This window comes from Cyprinodon tularosa, unplaced genomic scaffold (genome assembly GCF_016077235.1).
Source record: "Cyprinodon tularosa strain WSP-4 unplaced genomic scaffold, ASM1607723v1 ctg4, whole genome shotgun sequence".
NCBI lineage: Eukaryota > Metazoa > Chordata > Actinopteri > Cyprinodontiformes > Cyprinodontidae > Cyprinodon > Cyprinodon tularosa.
Genome location: NW_024039118.1, coordinates 2,976,381 through 2,999,748, shown reverse-complemented (window position 1 = coordinate 2,999,748; position 23,368 = coordinate 2,976,381). Strand labels below are relative to the sequence as shown.

The following is a 23,368-nucleotide window of genomic DNA, read 5'->3' as shown; positions in this document are numbered from 1 at the left end:
AGCTATAACTATGGCCCTTTGATTTCATTTAGATCTTAGACTATATCAGGATTAAGCTGTCTGGGAGCTGGCTCTGCTGCTGCAGCCAGACTCAGTGGATGAGGAGACTCCTTTGTCTCTGTGCTTTCAGTCTCCAAAGCCACCATGATGTCTTTGGCTGCATCTTCCCTCACCTTCCTCTTCTTTGTGGGACTATCCCCAATGGAGCAAATAGCCCTGAAACTACTCCCCTCCCCATGTGTGTCACTTGGATCATGAGGGACTGCCCCTCCTGTTCTTCCTGCCTCTGTCTGCCGCGTCCCAGGACACGCCTTTCTGGAGGGCAGACTTCTATTTATACCTAGTGGGGGACTGACAGTTAACCTTTGCACTGGGGAGAAATATCCAGGAGTGCAGCCAATATCTGCAGGCTACTCTGAATAAACCATGTATTATGTAGTATCTATCTATCTATCTATCTATCTATCTATCTATCTATCTATCTATCTATCTATCTATCTATCTATCTATCTATCTATCTATCTATCTATCTATCTATCTATCTATCTATCTATCTATCTATCTATCTATCTATCTATCTATCTATCTATCTATCTGCCTTTCTTTCTTTGCTGTAGCAATAATCCTGCACCACACACCCTTTCCTCCCCCCTCCTCTCAGTGGTGATAATTGGCTGAGCTTCAACATCCTTTCATTTACAGCCACAGCAAACTGAAAGACTCCATTAAGGCACCTCATCTCTGCCAACAACCCCACCCCCCCCCCTCTCTCCCAAAAGCTTCATTCTTCCTGCAGGGCACTCAGATGAGCCAGGCTGGGGCCCGACCTGATCTATCGATTTACCCCCATCTACAGGTTTGCCTTGGCAGACGCCTCCTTGCTGCATGTTGGTGGCTTTAAAAAGCTCTGAAAATGTTACTGCCTATGGCAGTTTTTGTCTTCTTCACTAGTGTTTTTATTTTTTATTTTGTTAAATTTTATAAATCTAGAATGAATATGGAATGGAGTGAGTTGAGATGAACTGTCTCTGTCATCCAGGTGGCCACAACTGAGGGGAAATCAATCTTTATTGATTGCAGGATAGGATGTTATAATACACCTGCTACAACATGATAGAAACATACTGTATGCAACACACAAAGAAAATTAAATGTAAAAATATACTCCACCCTCCCCACCCAAACAACAACAACAACAACAACAAAAATCATCATTGAGGTTTTTAACAATTCTGGCTGCAGGTTTGACATCTTGGTTTCATGTTATCCTGCCTTATCCTGTCTAAAGTCTTTTAGATTGCTTTGCCCATTGCTTGGAAACTCTTGTGTCTGCAGAAATCTGAACAGACTCTTAACATGATCCTGCCACCACCGTGCTTGACAGTTGAAATGAGTTCAAATGGTTTAATTAGCCACACCTTATGTCATCCGTACAAAATTCGTCTCATTGTGACTAAATATCCCTTTGTTACATTGAAACAAAAAAAAACAACAACATTTCTTCAAAAGGCATTTATCCTTTTCATGTGGAGAGACCCAAATCTAAGGTGTCATAGAGGTAATTAATTTTTTTTTTTTTATCCTCCTTCCTGGCTGACCCATCTGTTTATCTCTGACGGTTATCATCTTCCGGCCGATGACAGAACTGAGGCTTTCAGAATCATTGGTTGTTCTTTAACATCCTACCGAATTAATTTCATTTAAAGCTGATGGTGTTGGTCAGATGGTTGAAACTTTAAGTCGAAAGTTAAGCTCTAAAAATTATTGACACTCAAAAAAGTGATTTATCACACCAGCTCTGATTAAACAAATGATTCCAATGTTATTAAGTAAATAAAACTTATCTATTATGCAGCTTTTCTTGATTAAAATGACAAAATAAACAAACAAAAAAAACAATTAAATAACACAGATGATTAAGAAAAAAGCACATTGTACTATCTAAAATGGTTTTAAATGCCGTTTAATATTTCTGGTTGTAAAATAATGTGACAATTTAACCCATTTCATACATTTATATAAAGAATTACCAGCAGATATACTGGATTAACTTTGAAAAAAAAACTACTTTATAAATTTCCCACGTTAATCCATTCAAGTTGCTTGAAAGGTTCACAAACAACTGTAAAAAAAAAAATGAATTAATGTTCTCTCACAACCTTTATTTTCACTGCTTTATGTTTTACATTGTAAGGATTTATGTAGAGTGGAGTGATTTTCATACAATCACCTTACATCTATGTAGAACATATTTGTTTTGTATGTAAAATAAAAGTTTCTTAAAAGTTCCCCCAGTAGAAAGGTTGAAGCTTTGTCTCCTTTCAGAATGAGGAAATTGTCTTTCTAGTTACCACCAGATGACAGTGTTTATCCCTTTCAGCCCTTCTGGACATGACATCTGCAGACCCCTAGTGGAAGGACAGAAAACTGAAATGTCTTCTGGTTTAAAAAAAAAAGCTTCAAAACCCAGAATTTCTGTGACATTTTATGATAATACAAGTGATAATACAGGTCATGCAAGGAGTGTTTCTTCATCTATGATGTAAGAAAACAAACTCCTCAATGCTTGTGAGAGTGACAAACTTGAATTGAAAACTTAAAAAATCCATATACATCTTCAATTTAGCATGACAAAAATACATTTTTGCGTTTAAATAAAAGCATTACAAAGGGGTGACAGAAATATTGTGGTTAGAATATTTTCTTTGCATTGCAGAGCACATGCCGAGCCCCATACATGATGGAAAAGGTCAATAAAATGGATTCAGGATGAAGAAAATCCTTGCACATTCTTATTTCTCTGCCAAAAGGTCTTCAGCAGCAATAATGCGTTGCTCTATCTAATAGATAATGAAAGATTGCGTGTATGTATAAGTGATAGAGGGAGAAAGGGAGAGAAGGAAGGAGGGCGTTTAGGTCTACTGAGTCTTCATTACACCAGAGCAGAGTCCAACTCCTCTCCTTTGCCCTCGCTCATTGCCTCTGCTGGCCAGGAATAATGAATTACAGTGGATGCCATGGGAGGGGTGGGCGGGGTGGGGGGTTGAATGGCTGGAGTCCATTTTAGATCAAATTACCTCTCAGATCCCATTCAAATGGCAGTCTCTGGCTGCTCTTTGCCTTTGCTAGGCACCCCTGCTGCAGGGTAAATGATCAGTTCACACCTTCTTTCCAATAATGCACTTTACTGACCATGGTTCTCACTTTTTCTGCTATGCTTCACCGTAAATCACTCAAAAGTAAACAAACACAAAATCAAAAACAGAATCAACTTTAGAAGGATAAACAACAGTCACTGTTGTGATGATCATGGGGGAGTGGAGGATCAATTAGTTCAGTCAGCATGCTCAGCCAAATCTGTGTTGCTATCCTCCTCTTCGTTCTGTGGGACAATAACAAAAATGACAGCGTAAACCAGTGGTAATACCACATTATGCATGAAATCCAAACAAATCCTTCTGAGTGTAAATGAAACACACCTACTGCATCTTACAGCTCAGATCAGACTGTGTAAAAATCAACCAGGGCGATAGCGCTGAAAGGTAATGGAATGAATCAAGATCCATCACATTATCTGTTCTGAAGTCGACCGATTCTAGGAACTCACAAACAAAGAAAGACCAAAGCAGATCAATAAACCCAGGATTTACTTTAGGATGAAATAAGAAAGTAGTGAACAAAAGAGTGAGAAGTTGCTCTACCAATCGAAGATTAGAGGAGATTATTTAATAATCTTCATAACCAGGAATCACTATTAAAATATTTCAAAACCACAAACTTTTATGTATTTGTTTGGGATGTAATTTGACGGACCAACACAAACTAGAGGACAACAGGGAGATCGTTAATTTCCTTTTTTATTGGTTTTATTTTATTTCCAAGTACAACTTTGAAAAATCATGCATCTTCTTCAAAATCAGTTTTCAAAGACTTACAGCTGTAGTTATTATGGACATTTCTGCCTAAGCCTAAAAAATCCTTCCCAATTTTCATGTTAAAACTGTTCAATCTCACTCAGACGAAGAAAACCATTTGTTAGCAATTTACATCTCACTACAAATTAAACATTTGATTTATTCTTATGTCTTATGCTTTGAATTGGCTTCATATTTACTTTCCAATATTTTGCAGGCCAATAGGATTTCTGCAGCAGCATTAAAGAGCATCAGTCAACCCTGACTAGCTATGCATGTAAAAGAAAAGCATTCCCATACCATAATGCTGCCACCACCATGTTTACACATGGGGATGATGTGTTAGATGTGTTTATCCACTCTTACTGTTTTGAGTGTAGGCTAGAAAGTTAAGGTTTGGCTCCATCTGACTTAAGCACCTTCAACCAAAGAGCTCCTAACACAGCAGCTGTATTTATGCTGAGATGTATGCGGACTCTGTTCAACAATTAGGTCTTCTGGAGGCAAGCTGTTGTTTTGCATTTTATTTTGAGGGAAAACTGAGTATTATTTAATTAAATATTTTGCTGCACATTTTTTTATGTTATTCCTTCTTAACAGTAATTGATCAATATTCTACTAACACATAAACAGCCCTGCAAAAAAAATAAGTTTGTGGTAGGTGTGGGAATGAGAACGTTTTGTACATAGTGTATTTTCAGTTCTACAGACAAAAAAGACCAAATTTTAAATATTTGTATGATTTAAATACCAGGGTACCCTTTATTTTAATGCTGTAAGTGATTGAACACTTAATGGTCCAGATGAGGTTTGCAGCCTTTTTCCACAGAGGCCTAAAACCCAGTGTTTACCACTTTCTGATTATGGACAGGCATGTTTTGCGCCTCTCAGCTTAGATGGCAGAGGCTGAAATGTAGTCCAACTGATGAGCCCGTCCTCCCGTTAAAAAGAAGAATTCACAACATATCAGCGAACTGGGGGGTAAAAACAACTCAGGTGCAGCAGGGTGGGACGGTGGGGTGAAAGGGACTCGGGCGCACATGGCACTTTCAGGGGAGTCCGGCACTATTTTGGCAAGTTTAACTGCAAAGGGCGCACTGCCACACAAGGAGAGGGGTCGGGTAACCGCTCCTGACTGACCTCCTTCAGCTATTTTTAAAGCTGTGAGCTAAGAGCAAGACATAAACGGAATTGTTTTCTCACCATTAATTAAAAAAAAAATCCACAAAATCCTATCGCATATGTTGTTTCGATTCAACTTTTAAAAGACACTTATAAGGTTTTGCACCCTTCAGTACATTTAAGTAGGCTTTTCTGTTTTTATTTGCAAAATAAAGCTTAAACTATTTTAGAAAAGATGCATCGCGCCCCCCAGCAAAACTTCTACATATTTTTGCATGCATGCGTCAGGAGAGCATCAAACAATTTAACATTTGCTGTTGTGGTATTATTCATTTAAATGCTGATTAAACACTCAGAAACCTTTGTTTACTCTGCAGCAAGTGCTTCTCACCTGTCCATCTCCCACTTGTCCCTCCCTCCTCGGCATGTGGGAAATCCAAAACGCGCAAACCATCGCGGATTTGGACCGCACAGGAGTTCTGGACAACCCGCAACTTTTCCAGGATTAATTCAATGACTTTTATCGCTTTTGTTTTGTTGTGACTTTGCCTACTTCTCTACTAAACTCAGGGTCTTTTAGAATAAACATTCAAAGCTTGTCCCCTTTATGTTTCTCTTCAAACAAACTTTGCAGCACCTATCGGATGGCAGCTTGTTCTGAAACACTGGGAATGTAAAGTCTGGAAACAAACAGAAATAGAACTGCAGACCTGTAGTTGACCAGGACAAGCAAATAGGACTGTGGCTCCAGTTGACAATCGCAGTGATGTTTAATTATGAGTAGGAAAAAGCTCATGGAGGAATCCCTGATACAAAAAAATAAAAAAAAGTTTTAACAATTAAAATATACATTCAATTCTTTTTTTTCTTTCTTTTTTTTTTTGCTGTTTAGAAAATTGCAGGCGACCTATAGGCTACAGCCCAAACTTTTGTGCCTTTGATCTTTGTAGAAGAAAGTGGTAAGAAAGAACAAATTAAATTAATGCAAACAACCTGCATATTTGCTTTATTCATGAATATAAGTTAGAAACCTTAAAAATCGCCAGGATTTTAATTTTCTAATTCAGTTTCTATTTACCATGCAATAGCTTTTTTTTTTTTTCTTTTTTTTTTGCAATCAGGCTTTATACTATTTAATTTTTGTTTATTCCTCCTCTTTGTTATCTGCATCATCTTTACTTTGTTGAATTCATTTATCAAAACTATATAATCAGTGATCCGTTCAGACTTTTACTTTTTTTTTAACACGTTCGTTTTGAGGAAGGTTACACATGAAACTGCACCTAAAGCTTAACTGTGGGTTAAAACCTTGAGAATGATTAACATCTCTTCTTCAAATAAACTTTCTCTCTTATTCCGTCTTGTTTATAAGTCATTACAACAAATATTCCTATTAATACTTTTGAAAAAGGGGGTCTGAGTCAAACAATGGCTTTAATAATGAACTGCAGCTGCACTTTCACAAAGATTTGACTTTTTTCTTTCCAAAACGATGCAAAAGAAAGGTGAAGCCCTCAAAAGCGTTGATCCCACACAGAACACGAGCCCTGGCCTTAAAATAAGCAATTATTGATCATCAGACGGGAATTTGTACCTCCACTCGTGCAGGTTTCAGGGGTTTGCTGATGGGAACTCAGCTGCATTCAATTAGGCTTCATCTAATTTAGCCTAGGCCTTAATTGCACTCAGGGTGGTAGCTGTTTGCACTAAGCCCCGTTTGAGGCTTCTGCAGAGAGAAGACGGGGAAAAAAAGAACAATCCAAATTTAAATGAGACTTATCTACGCCACACCGATCAGACGGATTAAGACTTATTAAAACCTATAAAGGGCTAAAAGCAGAAGACTCAGCAGCAACAAAGTCCAGAAGATTGTTCTGTATTCACAATCAAATCACAGCAAAAAGAAAAAAAAAAAGGGAATACAAACAAATTATATAGACATCATCTACCTGCAGTGCAAAGGGGTAAATGATTCGTTTAAATCAGAACATTTAGTCCAAAAAGGGGATTATTAAGGTAATATTTTAATTTTGGGCACCAAATTTCCCCTTATGTTTTAGGGTTTTTACTTTCTCCCTCAGATCTTGTCTTATCTGTAAAATGTTGCTTATTTTGATAGGAACACGGGTGTGAATTCCAAATTAAAACACGTCTGTGTTAGTTGTCGACTGACTTTTTTTTTTTTTTTTTTTTGGATCAACCTTTTAAATAGAGTTTCTAAGCTTTACTAATTCTACTGCGCTCCTCCTGAGCAACTCACGATAGAAATAAAAATACAAATCATGGGGCCGAAAAAACAATGTAAAATAGGGAAATAATCATACAGGATCTTAAAATAGAAGAGTGCTTTCAGGATTTTTGAAAGGGTGCAGGGTGCTGAAAGATTTGGTGCGACCCCTGCGATGGTGACAGAGCCGATATCTAGGGGGGACCCCCATTCATCTGGAGGCACGGATGATGGCCGGGAAGAAGGAGGGATGGGGGGGAGCTGGGGCCGCATCTGCAGAAGGTCCCACCGCCCTCTGATCAGTGAGCTGGCACACATCACGGCGTCCATTCACAAATCCTCCTCCTGCGCGTCACCTTGTGTAGTACTCCATAGTACTGACGTATACTACAGTTCTACCAGGAGAGATACAGGGGAGGAGGGGGAGCGGTGGGGGAGATAAAATAGGTTATAGGAGCTCAAGGACAGGGCACATGCGCACAACGCGCGCGATTGATTCGAAGGCGCAGGGAGGGTTAAAAGGTATATGTGCACGCGCGTGCGTAAAACAGGAAGAGGGAGGGGGAGTGGAGCTATAAGTGGATTGTGCTGTATACATTCACTGCATGGATACAGAAGTTTAGGCTTCAAAAGAGGCAGGGAATGTAAATTCTTTGGTAAAGACACACAAACACTTATATGGTGCACAAACATAACAGCAAATGTTTCCCATTTTTGCAAAAAAAAAAAACAGAGCTTTGAGGTCATGTTTGTCGAAAAACAGTGAAAAACTAAATTTTTCCTGTAGAATATTTGCAAGTAATTTTTACTACAATAAATAAATGAATAAATATGATGAATGGCTTTGATTTTTACGCCACCATTCGGAAATTCAAGCATCTAATGCGGCCAACATGTGAAATGATTGCAGACGTCGAGGCCTATGGTTTCCGCACGCTGGATTTCATCACTATTAGTCAAAATTGTAAACAATAAATAAATAAACAGGCAAAACCTGCGCCCGATTTCACTATTTATTACGCATTTACGTGAAATGAAAATTATAAGAGCTGTTTTGCACATTTCAAAACCTTCTGGAGAGGAAAGCGGAGCGATGGAACAGGCAGATTTTGAAAAAAAATACAAAAAAATCCTAAATATAAGGGATGTTAGGATCACACCCCCAAACACAGCCAAAAAAAGCCAACAGAAGCCAAATCCTAATGAGAAAATGTTATATATATATTCAATTGTTAAGTGGCGGCAATGTAAAATAAAAGAAATATAGTTTCTGGAGCCCAATTTGACCCTCCACCAACCAGAAAAGTAGAGACAATGAAAATAGTTTTAACCTATTAAAACATGAGACGACCTTTTTTCTTAAGAGCAGAAAAAATACAGTTATATAAACAGAATTGATTATAACAAACATACTATTTGGACATTACAGTGTAATACATGTGTGAAACTTACGCAATATTTGTTACATTTAAGTTTTTCTGTATCAGTGCGGTTGGACATTTTGCACTGGAAAATACACACAACATGATTTAATTAGAAAACAATATAAATATAGAGGGAAGATGTTTCAAACTTATAGAATATTACGTCTTTTAGGGAGGGTGGGGGGTGTTTAGTAGAAGAATATGTAATATGTTGTGTTGCACAAAAGGCCCCTGGATTCTAATTCAGAGTCTGCAATGGTGTCATTTCCTCCAGACGCCCCTGTTTTTTGCTGAGGAGGTTAGAGGCCAAGCCCAGGCGGTAGCGGCTTGTCTGTGGATCCATTGTCTGCTGCTTATTTAGCGCTCAACATTAATCTGAGCTTCCCCTCACAAGTGAGAAACAATCGCAGCGTGAGAGTGTGCCTTGTCTAATTACACCTTTCACTATCAACTTTCTACTGTTTGGACTGGCTGCGCAGAGGCGATGGCTGTTGGTCAGGTACGATTCACAATCCAGCCGTTTAGGTTTAATAAGATATGGTGCAATCTTAACTTTAAAATGAATAAATACTTAAAAATATTCTTTAAAAAGTACCAATTGATGCATGTGTGGGTTAGGCCTTTTCGTGTGATTATTCTAGATTTAGCTTCTGCAGCAGAAATAACAAAATCCTTTACCTTTATACTAAGACGCATTCAAAAAGGTGGAGGTTTAGAATATTATTTTTTTTCCTTCTTTAACACTAACCAAACTGTGACGGGGGTAGTTTCATATGCCAAAAAAAATGAAATGTAAAATAACTTTGAACGTTGCCTGCAAAATGAAGTGCATTCTTATTATGGGAACATTAAAACAAGACATCTGTTAAAACAAGTAGATTTGCAGAGCTTAAAAAATAGATTATCTTTAAGGAAATCTAGGTATGCTCTTCTGGATTGAAAAAATAAATAAATAAATTTGACAAATACATTTCTGATACTAATAAAGAAAAAAGAAAACAGAGCTTTAACTCAGGCGACCCACAGCTTCTCACTCACTCTCCACGCCGCTCTTTCAGTGGATCCCTCCTTGTGTGAACAGACCCGAATCCAAATCGCCGTCCTCGCTGCCTGATGGAGTAACCTCAGAAAACTCGTCTTTGGAGGTGGTCAGTAAAGTTACTCAAAGTTTTGTCTTTGGCGCGACTTCGGGTCCCGAGCAGCGCGCACAAAACAGTTTGTTTGCATCACTGATTTCTTTTAAAGGGATATGGACCCAGTTCTGGGGCCACCGCAGGCTGCGCGACAGGAGAACGCATCTAATAGCACATCAATTCTTGGTCACATCGCTCTGATTATGAAGCGTCTAAACTACATATCATGGGGTGAGCACGTGCTATTTTATAGGGAAATTAAAAAAAAAGTCATTAAATTATATAATTTGGTAAATTCAATGTAATGTGCAAAGAATAATAAGTCTGTTCCATCCCCAAATATAGTTTTTTACGCATAACCTCAGTGCGCTTTTTAAAGCATACTACCTTTTAAAAGTAAAGGTAACTTAAATGTGTCAAAACTGTTGAAAGAGGGTCCAAATTCAACAAAAAGCAAATCATTTGTTCATCAAAATATGCTGCACTTCCCTCCAAATAGGTTATTGGTAGCATTTTTATTAGGTAGATCTTCAGGATTTAATCAGTTGATGAATATTTTTGTTTTTCATCACAAAAAGTTATCATAATTAAACTTCCTCATTCAAATATATGCTGGAGCTTATTTAAGCTCATTGAAATCTGACTTCCTCTGGTGTTATTGGGAGTGTTGAACCCTGGGGATCCTGCATGCTCGCTATTTTTTTTTTTTTTATCCTAAACCAACGCGTCAATCCTCTCGTTGTTTTTGTTTTTCTACCCACAAACCAGCTCACATTTTTTTCAAACTCCTGTGGCAAAATAAAGTAAAAACATGTCACGAAAACTGGGTGTATCTGTGTGCATGCACCGGATTCAAATTAGGCTTTCCTCCTCGTACACGTTCGGGACTCTTCCCCTTTTACTAGGGCGAGGATGGGGCGTTTGTAGATCGCTCCGGATTCTGCGTCACGTGGCCTGGTTTCTACCTTTCTATTGGTCAGGGGCACGTGTCTGGGAGGACGGTGGGTGAACGTCACTCGGGGGGCTCGCATTGAAAATAAGAACAAAACTCCAGAGTGAGAGTATTAGAGCATCAGTTTAGGAGCCTCTTTATTTACCCTTAGTTTAGTTTAGATGTAGGCATTCCCTGGGACGCATAAATCGGATGGTATAAATTGGATTTGTGCGCAAATGGCAAACGCTTACGCTCTGAGATATCACTTATAACCCGATTTTCAGGAAATATATGAGCTAAATTATGCTTTTCTCAAAGGGCACTACGGCAAGACTTTGCGTGGTGTCCAAGGCACTCACTGGTATTTGAGTTGTTTTATTTATTTATTTTACCCGGACAGTTTTTTTAGGGGTGGGGGTAATTTCCCTCAAAGTTCTCAAAATTTCTTGCTGTGGAGGGAGCGACAAAGGGGTTAAAGAGCGTAAAGCGGGGGAAAGTGAATCAGTATGGAAGAAAATGATCACGGCAATAGAGATGCGGTGGAGCGGCAGGATTCAGCGGATGAATCCAACAGAGCTATCCTGCCCCTGTTACAGGCGCCGGGGAACCCGCAGATCCCGCATCGGGTCACCAATTTCTTCATCGACAACATCCTGCGACCGGACTTCGGACGGAAGAAGGATGCGGGCGCGCACCGAGAGGAGAGCATCCAGGCGTCGCGGGAGAGCCGCGGCAGCCCCGCCGCCCCTCAGACCGAACCAGTGGGCAGCACGGTGCCGGCGGAGGGGACCTCCACTCCACACACTGTCACCAGCACCAAGAAGCCCGCGAAAGCTACAGATGAGTCCCCAAAACCCGGTGGGGAGAACGGAGACCAGTGCCTAAGCTCAGATTCAGACAGTTCCCAAGCCAGCTCGAACCCATCCATGTCGCAGCCCATGCTGTGGCCAGCCTGGGTCTACTGCACCCGATACTCGGACAGGCCTTCTTCAGGTTGGTGGCATGCCGTTTTACTACATCCCCGACAAAAAAAAAAAATGCGTTGTAACCTGAAATACCCCGTAACACTGACCCCGAATGCCTTGACCGAGTTTTAGCTGCAGTAAAGAGAGCGATCGCTATGCCGCGCATACGTCAAAAAAAATCTCCTTACTGATATAATACAAAAAAACTAAACATATAAATATCTATATAAACCTGCGTGGTCGCGCATTTAGAAACGGATTTCACGCATATACTTTCCATCGCGCGTAAACAGAGCTAAACAATTTATCTCACTATTATCAAACTATTATTTTCGAACAAGGAGTAGAAGAGCAGGCCTTTACAAAACATGAACAATAGAAACGAAATATTTAATGCTGATCGACAGCATTTTTTCCCCACTACAAAATAATTAATAGTGGCACATTACGGTTACTTTACGCACAGGATTTCTCCTGGTACCTTAGTGCAATTTTGTGTGAATAATCAATTTATTTCGAGTAAATACAAGTGCGATGAGCTGTCTCATCAAGGGAGCTTGGATGCATTCAAACTAACATTTTGTGCACCTGTAGAGTCATTTCCTTACTAATATGTTTTGGATGATATCAAATCTGCAGGGTTTCATAAGAATCGCTGCCCAATTTGCAACAGCAGTGAGCTTCTTTGTTGTAGTGATAAACCAACTCATAAGCTCCATGTATTGTCTACTATCGCTGCAAGGGAGTTTAGTTGTTATATATTTCTAACTTCCCATTGGAAAGTGGAGTACAACTTGTTCTCATGCATTATGGAAAGCTATACTATAGAGTTCCGTGGGCGATTACTACGAGTTGGAGATGTTTAGATTTTCATGCTTTAGGTTTTCATGATTCAGAGTTGATTGTGCATTTCTTTTATTAATGTTTTGCGCTCTGTTTCGAAAGAGGGGGCTCCGTCTTCCCAGATGGGAAAGGATTGTGTGTGTTTCTCAGATTCCAGATTCTGTTCACGTCCGTCCACCAGGGAGTTTTTCAAGTGGCCCACAAAAAAAGTGAAAGGGGAAACACAGAGAGGCAAAGTAGCAGCGCCGAATTGAATTCAAACTCTAAATTGAACAGCAAAAACACGCATTTTTCCCACTAATCCTGCTGTCGTCTGTTAATATTTGTGTCCATGGACTAGAGTGTGTCAGTTTATGCTCAGTGAGTGTGTGTGTGTGTGTGCTTGTGTTTGTAAAGCAGCAACAGGGAGGCATGGCTGCGTTTGGATCCCTGGGACAGCTTTTAAACTATGGTTTGGGCCCCCTTTCTGCAAGTTTTCATAGCAAAATATATCGATTTAAATTTTTCATCTGACAAAATTTTAGCTTATTTTTGGCTCTCCAACCAAACAGATCACGCACGAAGATATCCATTTGTTTACATCCTATTTTGGTCGGCTGTTATAGATTTATGAACAATATGACCGTTTGTTTTAAAGTGTACTTTACGCACACGGGTTTTGGTTACATTGGAGTTAATTACCCCCATGCAAAGTGAAAGAATAACATAAAACTCGGGTTTTAGTTATGTTTTTTGATGGAATACATAACAATAACATTTAATGATGTTCATGAAGCTGTTTTGGTTTAAGATTGCACTATGGATCGAGCTCATTTCGCCATTTTGACAAATCCCACCTTTATTCATATCAACACTTGGTGATTTCGTACTTGTAAACAAACCATTGTGTACTTAAACCACTGTATATTGTTTGTTAATCTTTATGGTGAGGTATTTTAATCAACAATGGTGATAAAGCATTTTCTGATTCTGAAATACAACTAAAACGCTCAAATATCACCCTTAAATATTGTCCAATCGTCAATAATCATCTAAAAACGTCTTATTGTAATTCTCATGTAAAATTCGTGATTTTAAATGAGAATCATAAAACATTTTAAATAGGCTTTGTTTAGACTCTCAGTGAAACAGTAAACACATGAAATATCACTATACATTTGGTACCTAACATGCGTCACTTGTCCTAAAGGGATTTGTTTTTGTTTCGAAATTACCAATTAATAAAAATGTCTAACAAACAATTGCACGTGTTCTCCCTCCAGGGCCAAGATCTCGCAAACCAAAGAAGAAAACAACCAGCAAAGAGGACAAGCGACCACGGACGGCCTTCACAGCGGAGCAGCTGCAGAGACTAAAGTCGGAGTTCCAGACCAACCGGTACCTGACGGAGCAGAGGCGGCAGAACCTGGCCCAGGAGCTCGGTCTGAACGAATCCCAGATCAAGATCTGGTTCCAGAACAAGAGAGCCAAGATCAAGAAGGCCAGCGGCACTAAGAACACTCTGGCCTTGCACCTGATGGCGCAGGGACTGTACAATCACGCCACCGTCACTTCGAAGGACGAGAAATCAGACAGCGATTGATTCCCAGAGAAGCAGCAGCCTCCTGACGAAAAGGAACCTATAGTAATCCTATGATAGATTTATATAGAGATTAAAACTCTACTTACAGGAATATTTAATGCTACCACTGCAGATACTTTAACTACCACTCACTATGGATGTACACAATGCCTCCAAGACACCATTACGCATAAAGGAGTCCCTATTTCTAACCCCACCATAGGCCTCTGTAGGTTTCTATGGGAATATTATAGTGATTTTTTCGTTATAAGGGAGGTATAATTAAGCCTACAATGCAATAAAATGATCGAATAAAGGGCCAATGTATAGCCTATACCAGCATAAATTGTTTAACAAAAAAACAGAGAAAAACAGAGAGATATTTCTGCAATATCACGTCTATAAAAGATGTATAAAGGTACGTTTTCATTGTTTTTCTCGTCCCCGCCCCCTTCCTGGGGCTACAAACGCTCTCCATTTTTATAAGCCGTATAAGGATTACTGCTATCCATGATTGTCATCGCGTTACATTTTATCTAACTGGCACTTGACGTTTTTAACCTGTCAGTAAAGTGGAAAATTAATAAAAAGAAAAAGGAAAAAAAAAGAAAAACTGAAGTCCAAAGAATATTTTTCTGCTGCATCCAGGCTACTGTGAATTTAAATATGCTAACAAGGTTTTTCTAATGCCATGCTCGCTTGTTTTTTTTCTTTTCTTTTTTTCTTTTGTTGTTGATGTTTTTCTGCGTGTAAAAAAGGATAGGTAAATTTGTTAGGGCTAATTGGGCACTGCTTTATTTTTCAGTTTTACTCCCCTCCCCTAACATTGCTGGAGTTTGCTGGAAGTGACCAGTGGCGGTTCTTGTAGAAATGGAACCCTGGGCAAGCCCCTTCTTAGACCACCCCATGCATAAAAAAAAAATCCACATCCAAAATCTTTTCTGCAAAAAAACAAACTCTTATCAATTTCTTTGCTATTATTTTTCATAAGACAAAGAATCAAAAGGGTACCAATTTATAGGCTATTAATAAGAACATATTTTTTATTCCTTGATTGGCTCTGATAAAGGTGATAGCTTTTGATCTTGGTTTGACAAATATCAAATCTCAATGTTAGCAATATATTCTATGATACATAAATTGTTACTCTTTAATTTCAAAATTTTCTATTTGAATCAAAAATATGTCTATTAAAAACAAACCCACACAAAATAGTTTTGCCTTTTTAATGTGCTTTAAATCCTTTACATAAAATAATTGAAATACATCAAATCTTAATCAGCAACTCAGACCTCAAAGGAAAAGTGCTATCGGAAAAAGTGACCGATGAATCTCCACTGCGAATCTCTTTTCTTCACCAGAGATAGTCACTTCAAATAAAAAAACAACAAAAAAAGCCTAGGATTGACCAAGTAGCATACTGTGGTTTGCATCATTGCCTCAGTTTAAGCTGTTTTCTGTCTCTCTTCTTTCTATCATGGCAGCCCCCTAGACCATGCTGCCCTGGGGAGATGACCATAATTCAAAAACCGCCACTGGAATTGACAGGGTACAAATAGGTTTTACTTATTTCTCTTTTTTTTAACCAACACAGAAAGCTAGGCCTTGCTTTTATGATTACTATGGTCGTGTCTCAGCCTTTAAACAAATGTGTGTGCGCTCTTCATTTTATGCCAATGCATCAGTGCAGCTATTATAGTTTTAAATAGCAATATAAATCCTTTCTGTAGCTAAAAAAAGGCTATAATGCTGCCTTTTGAGTCACAGAAACAACTCTGTAGCATAAAGACAATGATGAAAACCATTTCTGCGCACTCTTTAGACTTTTACATGCAGAATGTTGGATGTTCTTGGTAAATCTTTCTCTATTTACATTTTTATTACATATATCATAAAAAGAAGGGAACTCCATCAGTGACTGTAATACAAATGTTGGAAATCTCTTATTGTTGTTGAAAGGACTTCATATGTGTATTTATATAGATTATATTCAGAAAAAAATCTATCCAATGACCAGTGTTGCTTTAGAGTAGATATCTGAGGTGTTTACACTGCTTGTTTATCTTGCAATAACTTCTTTTTGTTTTTTTCGTTTTTTGTTCTTTTCATTGTGAATGGAAAAAAAAAGTTTATGGGGCCTTTTTTGCATGGAAGCTGCAATTTGTTGTACTTTGGGCAAAAACAACTGTGTTTCTTAACTTTGGTCTATATCAACAAAAAAGTATGATCGAGTTTCAGATTGTATCCATACCAAATTGTGAACTTTTTTTGCCTTTTTCAATGTGTTTTTTTTTTCCTTTTTGTTGTGCATCTGCAAAAAGTGTGTATGAATTTAAAAAAAAAGAAAGAAAATCCACCAAACAGAAACACACTTTGCCTTAAAAAGTTCAAGTGGAACTTTTTTTTTCCTGAAACAGAACTGTGCCGAATCAGAAAAGCAGTGTTACTTCAAATGCAGACTTGCTCAAGTTTTAATGCCTTTATGAGAACTGCTGGTACGACATTATGAATTTACTCATCAGCGTATATCTATATATGAACATGTTTAAATGAAATTACAACACAGAGTTGTAGAATACAATGCTATTTTTTATTTTATGTTGGAAGTATTCTTGGTATATATGTACATAATTTGTATCATGTATTAATTGTGTAATTAACTGCCTCCTGAACAGCCGCAAAAGAAGAGTAAATAAAACCTTGGAGATTATACATGAGCAGGTCTCTGGCTTCTCTTGTTCATATGTTGAAATGTTTACATACAGTCTTTATTTGGCAGAATTACCTGGAAAACCATAATGTTCACAAAGTCATTCATATACATAGGAAATGTCCATGAAATCATTGCAAGATCACATTCATTACTTTCCAGATTAAATGAATAAATAAAAATAATCATAATATCATACAAGTGAGAGCCTTGAACAATTCCCAGGCCTGTTTCCCAAAAGATGCCTTATCTGCATTTCCATTCTTGCACCGCTAGTCTTTGAACGCCATGTCTAACGGCCAGCAACTAGCGTTGGGGCTGCTCCCAGCACTGTCTCCGAGACGGTCAGTCTTCTTCGCCGCTTCTGAAAGGAGCCTGAATTTCTATCGCAAGGCAGAAATAAGGAGCAGAAAGGGTGAGAGAGGGAGAGGGTGGAGGGGGAGGGGAAAGAGTGCAATGAAGGTCAAAGCCCGTCATGGCTGCAGGTGGCTGTCCCCCTCCCTTTCCCTCCTTCCTCCACCCTACCCCACCTCCGCCTCTCTTAGTAACCCATTCTCCACACACAGCTTTCACACTCTCTAAACTTATACACTCAGTCTGCCTTACACACATACACACACAAGCGTATTCACACACATTAATCACTGTATTTTTTTTTATTTTATTCTCCCACACATTCCCCAGACTGCATTAATTTCTGCTTCTCCTCTCTGTTTAGCCCTCTCTCTCACACACACACATACAATCACACTCCACTGTTGTTTTGATCCTTCATTCAACCAATAGGAATCTTTATCTGGATGTTCACAGGAACAGGAGCTGCAGGAAGTTCAGATGGGGACACCAATGTATGAGTAGGAGCTAAAGCTGTTAAGGAACATGGGCAAATTCTTCATGAAATTAAAAAAAAATTGTTAGATTAAAAATAGGACATGATTTCTCCAGTGAGGTTATGTCAAAAAGTTATTTTACCTGCAGCAGGTAGCTTCTGGTGTTTTCGTATATTGCAATTTCAGCTGTATTGATTCTAAAATTAAAAGCTAATGTAAAGTTACCTTTGTTGTGGCTGGTAGTGGTGGGTGGGGCGGGGGTGGGGGGTTATTTAATGATACTTTAAAGCTGCTTCGCATTTGTACTTGACGGTTATCTACAGAAAGGCAAGTAATTATTCACAGAAAAAATTAGGACAGGAAGTGTTTCTTCCTGTTTGACCCACATACTGAGTACAGAACACATAAAGTAATCTAATATGAAATTAAAGAAGTTAAAAACTATTAAATTAGTTTAAGTGAACGCTGTTTAATAGATTTTTACACTGCCATACTTACTGGTAAGTACTTCAGAGTTTTATACATGTTTTATTTAGTGGGATTAGGCATAGGCTTATTACTGATAAAGGGAGAGTTTATTACTGTTACCGCAAAACACCTATTACCATCCCTATGGCTTAAATTCCTTTTAGTTTTCTACGTCCCTATACAGAAACCACTTTTTAGTGCAAAGTGTCTGAAAGCACAAAAAAAAATGCAACAGTAACTTAATTATAACAAAGACAAATTAAGCTGTAGAGAAAAAAAAAACAACAAGCAGGCAATGAACATAACAAAAACGCTGGGAAGAAATTTCATTAGATAGTTAAAACAATTTGTTCTTTTGGCAGTATTTTAGGAATTATTATGAAATTTTAGTTTTTGAATATATCGTTACATGATGTTCCTTTTAGTTTTTTTTTGCTTTTAGTGTGAATCCATAAAAGTTTGTCTTTATTTTCCGATTCTAGAACTGTACCAATCTGATGCCAGCCTGGACTTGCAGAAAGTGGCGTTTTTGCATTAACTATACCCACAAAAATCTGTTTAATCTTGGAGTTTGAAGCATAAGAAAAGTTTATTACTAATGGTGTTTTTAAAAAATCACTTGTTCCAACCCCTCTGCCCTGCTGCCCTGGGAAGTAAATCATATAGCATGTATAAAAACCCACCACTGCATGCAGAAAATCAAATATGATGCACCACCCTTTCTTATATTAAATATCTGTTTCTATTTTAACAAAATCTCAACCAATACTGGTTTGATATTTTAACAGCGAAAAATCTTTTTTTATGATGCAAGAGAATACTCTATAAAAAAGAATGGATTTAAAAAACCTGCATTGTATTACAATATTTACAAAAAAGCTAATGTCACTATCCAATAAACTTTATATAAAGCATCTGATAAATTACATGCTAATGTAGGAGTAGTTTCCAAGAGCTCATGACTTTAAAAAATTTCCCTTTTTTTCTCCATTCTTTTCTTAATAAAGTAGCAGAATTACGTCCAGCTGAAGTGTGTTGGTTTAATGGTCAAGCTGTCTGCTCAGGTCGCCTGCTTTCTGCTGCTTAGCAGAATGTTGTTCAACTTCAGCAGTAACAGTTTACATTTCTTTCAATTCTAAACCCAAACAATATATTGGGATTTTTATTATTGTACACAAGCTAACATGTAGTAGCTTCTTTTGACCAGCTGTGCACCACACCAAGTGGGAGTTTCAGCTGTTTTATTCTAGGCTCCAAAAAACTCATCAATGTGTCACTTTAAACCATGATAATTGTACAACATAACTTATTTGAAGGTTTAAAACCATAAGCTTTTAAAAATTTGGGTGTATAGTGTCTACAACAGTTCCATGCCTCGCCTGAATTAAGAAAAAGTAGAGAAAGCTAAATTTTCTGAAGTGAGAGTAGGATGCATCAAGTAAAGTATCAGTGTATGTATCTCTGCACACAAAAGGGCCCCATCCTGCTATGACCTCTCCTACCATCCTCCTCCTCCCCTACTGTGTCATTTACCCACAGTTTGTGAATGCTTCCTATGGCCAGAGAGGAATCTGCTCTGAGGTGCCCAGGCTTTGTGGCGGAAACATAATTAAAGTGGTGAAAGATGTAAAAGGTGAAGAATAGGGATGACATCAGGCCAATTTCACACTTGGCACTCGAATGGCTAGGTCCAAGCCAGGACTCTTGCCTCGCAACACAGATCAAAGCCCACTGTCAATGCACCAGTGCAGGAAAAAAAAAAGAGGCAAAAGGACACCTAACTATGCTAATCCCCAGGACGAATATATTTTAATCTTGTTAGAATACAAGTTAATGCCGGGGCTCAGTGGCTGAACTTTTTTTTTTTTTTATTGCAAGAATGAGAGGTGGACAAAACTACTTTTACCTTTTCTACACAAGGTGCCTCTGTCTGGTGCTGCTGGAAAAACAGCCAGTCTTAACAAACTTTCTTTTGGGCATACTTGTATTATCAAGCTGTATACTGTACAGGCGGCAGATACTGTAGGGGTTCAAGCTGTTGAAAAGGCAAGCAACAGTTTCATTAAGAACAACGAAGGAAGGGGGAAAACAGTGTCAGTGCCCCTGTTTGAAGCCCCACTAAGACATCTAACATGCAAAGGAAATGAGTATTTTGTGGACCAGTTTGTCCCCTCTCACACTGAGCCCTCCTTTCTCAAAAGCACCTTGGTAACCCTTGATCTCTCATGTATGGAAGTCAGGGCACTGGGGCCTGCAGAAGTTGACTGGGGAGACAATAGCAAGTGGATCCATTCTGGTAAAAGTCACACCCAGGCAACTCTCATTTCACACACCGGGTTTGAGTGACCCTTGAAGAAGGATGCAGAACTTTTAAGACAAATTCTTTTGGGACACAGAGAAAACCCACCTGTTGGGGTGTTCTCTGTTAGGAACTAATTTGATTTATAATCAACTTTTTGTGGGTTGCTTTCTACTTAATATGAAGGGAGACTATAGTATTTATTGTACAACACATCAGATCCACATTCACTGATTTAAGGATCCATGATGGACAAATTTAAGAGTTTGAGTCCATTTTATTTGGTAAAACAGGAAACAGAAACTCACATTTCCTTAATAAATTCTACAGATTACAGTGGCTGTAACTTTTTTCTCACCCAGTGACACCTGGAGCACCAATCCCCTCTGACCCCTGCACATGTATAAACAATGGATGGATGGATGGATGGATGGATGGATGGATGGATGGATGGATGGATGGATGGATGGATGGATGGATGGATGGATGGATGGATGGATGGATGGATGGATGGATGGATGGATGGATGGGAACATATATCCTGATTTAGGAATGAAATTGGAAAAAAAAGCAAAAAATGTGTTAATGCAGCACCAGTCTCTATGATTACCACTAAACAGTGGGACTTCTAATTTTCTAATTGGGATTTATACAATCATTACGATATTTTAAAGATTATTTATGCACAATCTAGCAATAAAAATCAGGGATAGAAAACATGGGTTTATTTTACTTACATATTTTGTAGCAGTTATGTAGACTTTGTTAGAAGTCCTATCAAAGTACTACAATCTAGATACAGGGAACAAAATGACATTTTTAAGCCAAATATTTTTGGGGGTATTAATGCTGAAAATGACAAACGTGACAAATAAAGTTATATGAAACTACAGAGGGGAATAATAAAAGGAAAAGTTTTATCAAGACAAACTCATTCACAATAAAATAAATATTGACCAGCAATTATGGGTATTTGTAGTATCCGTTCTGATGGTGATGATAATGATGTAAGCTTTGAAGAGCTAATGATTAAATTTGAGATGGACAAACTGGACACAATAGGCAATTAAGATATTTTATGGTCATTACATTGATGGCTTTAAAAGTGAAACGTAGGGAGAACTGATGTAGTGATGATCTTTGGAAAAATATCCTTTGTTATTTATGATGATGTTGTATATTACAGTAAAACTTACAAACTAAGGATGACTAAAATTAAATAAAGTTATAATATGATAATTTATGGTTATAGGGTAGTTTTTTTATGTCCTAATAGGTACCAAAAGGAAAAGGCGAAAAGGACCTAAAATTCCATCATAATATTTAGTGATATTTATAGCAGTTTAATATTAAGTCACCTTTAAACTAATCTAAACTAGGAATAAGTAAATTTTCCAAGCTATTTCTTTAAGGGTTTTATAAGAAAAATTTTATGATTTTTAACAAAGTTAACCTAGACAAGGATTAAGTGAAATTGAAAAGATTTCTATCTAAATATTTTGTGGACAAAATAAAGTCAAGATTAATCATAGAAATTAAGGATATAAACCTTAATCATCAAGACATTTTGTATTTTTCGAAAATCATCAAAAAAGTTCAACAAGGTACAGATGGAAAAAAAAACAAGTGAGGAACTTTGTGAGAATAATGGAAATTTCCATTTATATCCCAACAAAAGTGATCCAAGTTATTGATTATATAAAACAAAAACTTTTAAAGTGATGATAATGTAGGTCAAAATACCAACTAAGATGGGCAAAACCTGACTTTATTACAGCATTTCATGATGATCCATGGAGGGTAATATAAATAAAAAAAGTATTGAGAAGGAAATATTAATTAATCAATTATCAACAGTTTATGATTATCCCAGGATGACTAATTGTCAACACAATGACTTTTTTTCAGTAATAACATTCCCCGAAGTGTTTGAAAAGGGAGAATATTTACTAATACATTTAACACGGCATACAATCCTAGTAAGCAATATGTGTTCTGTGTAAAATAAAGTACAAAGATTGAAAAGGCTGCTTTGGTACACCAATTACAATAAGCAGTCAGCAATTAGATTAAAAACAAAATACCTGAACAGTTGGTTGAGATCCTGATGGACCTGACAGTGAATTAAAAAAAGCTAAAATGATTACATAGAAATTATTAAGATTTACAATTCCCATCAAATTTAACTCCCGTATTTTAGCAAAAAGTCACAACTGTCATCTCAAGTCACTTTAGTCCAATTCAAATCTAGTTATATACATACATAAAAATTATATGCATATATAAAAATGTTCCAGTGCAATCTGTTATTTTTCTGCAGAGGAGGTTTAATTTATTTCTGTGATACCTGAGAATCCCTGCATACCATAACTGATATAATATTGCTCATACCTAATAAATATCTTCTAATTACTGACATTTCATGGTATGAATGGTTGAGGAGGTAAAATAAAAAGTTCTTGTTCATACATACTGTAGGCAGGTGATGAGATGGCTGTGAAAATATCTATGATTGATTTATATAAATTTATTTAAATTCAAGTCTTTATAAAATTAGATGTTTTTAGCTGAGGTAAATATTTTCCTTGGGTCTAATTTAATCTAAGGAGAAACTAACAAGGATGGATTCGATTTTTTTTAAAGCTGTCTCCATCTCTTCTGATTTTTTTCCCATAAATTAGACCTCAGTTACACGATTTGGCCACATGTAGGTGTCTATAGACATGTTGCTGGTTTTATTTCCAGGTTTTTAGGCTATGTCTAATGTGTCGTGGTTGTTATTATTCTTACTGTCGCTGAAATCATGTACCAGGTTTCTTTAAAAAAATAATATTACAACATTTTTCTAATGTTATTTTGATTTTGATATAATTGTCAGGCTGCAAATGTAAATTAAACAGCTTCTTAAGTATACTAGAAAGTTTGATAAGGTAACAGC

At 37.6% G+C, this 23,368-nt stretch overlaps 1 protein-coding gene and 2 long non-coding RNA genes across 5 annotated transcripts in view; 1 reads left to right on the top strand and 2 right to left on the bottom strand.

The window, feature by feature from the left end:
- Positions 1 to 2,513: 2,513 nt before the first annotated feature.
- On the bottom strand, positions 2,514 to 11,951 carry LOC119791675. Its single transcript, XR_005281894.1, has 3 exons — positions 9,726 to 11,951; positions 3,480 to 3,602; positions 2,514 to 3,382 (listed from the first exon to the last, which is right to left on the bottom strand). It is a non-coding gene; the product is annotated as an uncharacterized LOC119791675 (long non-coding RNA).
- On the top strand, positions 10,872 to 16,840 carry en2a (engrailed homeobox 2a). Its single transcript, XM_038297896.1, has 2 exons — positions 10,872 to 11,747; positions 13,825 to 16,840. Exons 1-2 carry the CDS (start codon positions 11,261 to 11,263, stop codon positions 14,142 to 14,144), a joined length of 807 nt encoding a protein of 268 aa, XP_038153824.1. The 5' UTR covers positions 10,872 to 11,260; the 3' UTR covers positions 14,145 to 16,840.
- Positions 15,336 to 23,368, bottom strand: part of LOC119791674 — a 40,335-nt gene continuing 32,302 nt past the window's right edge. For 2 of the 3 annotated variants that reach the window (XR_005281893.1, XR_005281891.1), the window contains one exon: positions 15,336 to 17,216. This is a non-coding gene — a long non-coding RNA (uncharacterized LOC119791674). Of the gene's footprint in view, positions 17,695 to 23,368 lie in introns of all 3 variants that reach the window. The other variant, XR_005281892.1, reaches the window with a different exon arrangement.

Bases quoted from the DNA above. Each gene is read 5' to 3' on its own strand.
- en2a (XM_038297896.1), top strand. From the start codon at position 11,261: ATGGAAGAAAATGATCACGGCAATAGAGATGCGGTGGAGCGGCAGGAT. The intron at 11,748-13,824 runs GTTGGTGGCATG...TTCTCCCTCCAG, and splicing joins CTCGGACAGGCCTTCTTCAG to GGCCAAGATCTCGCAAACCA.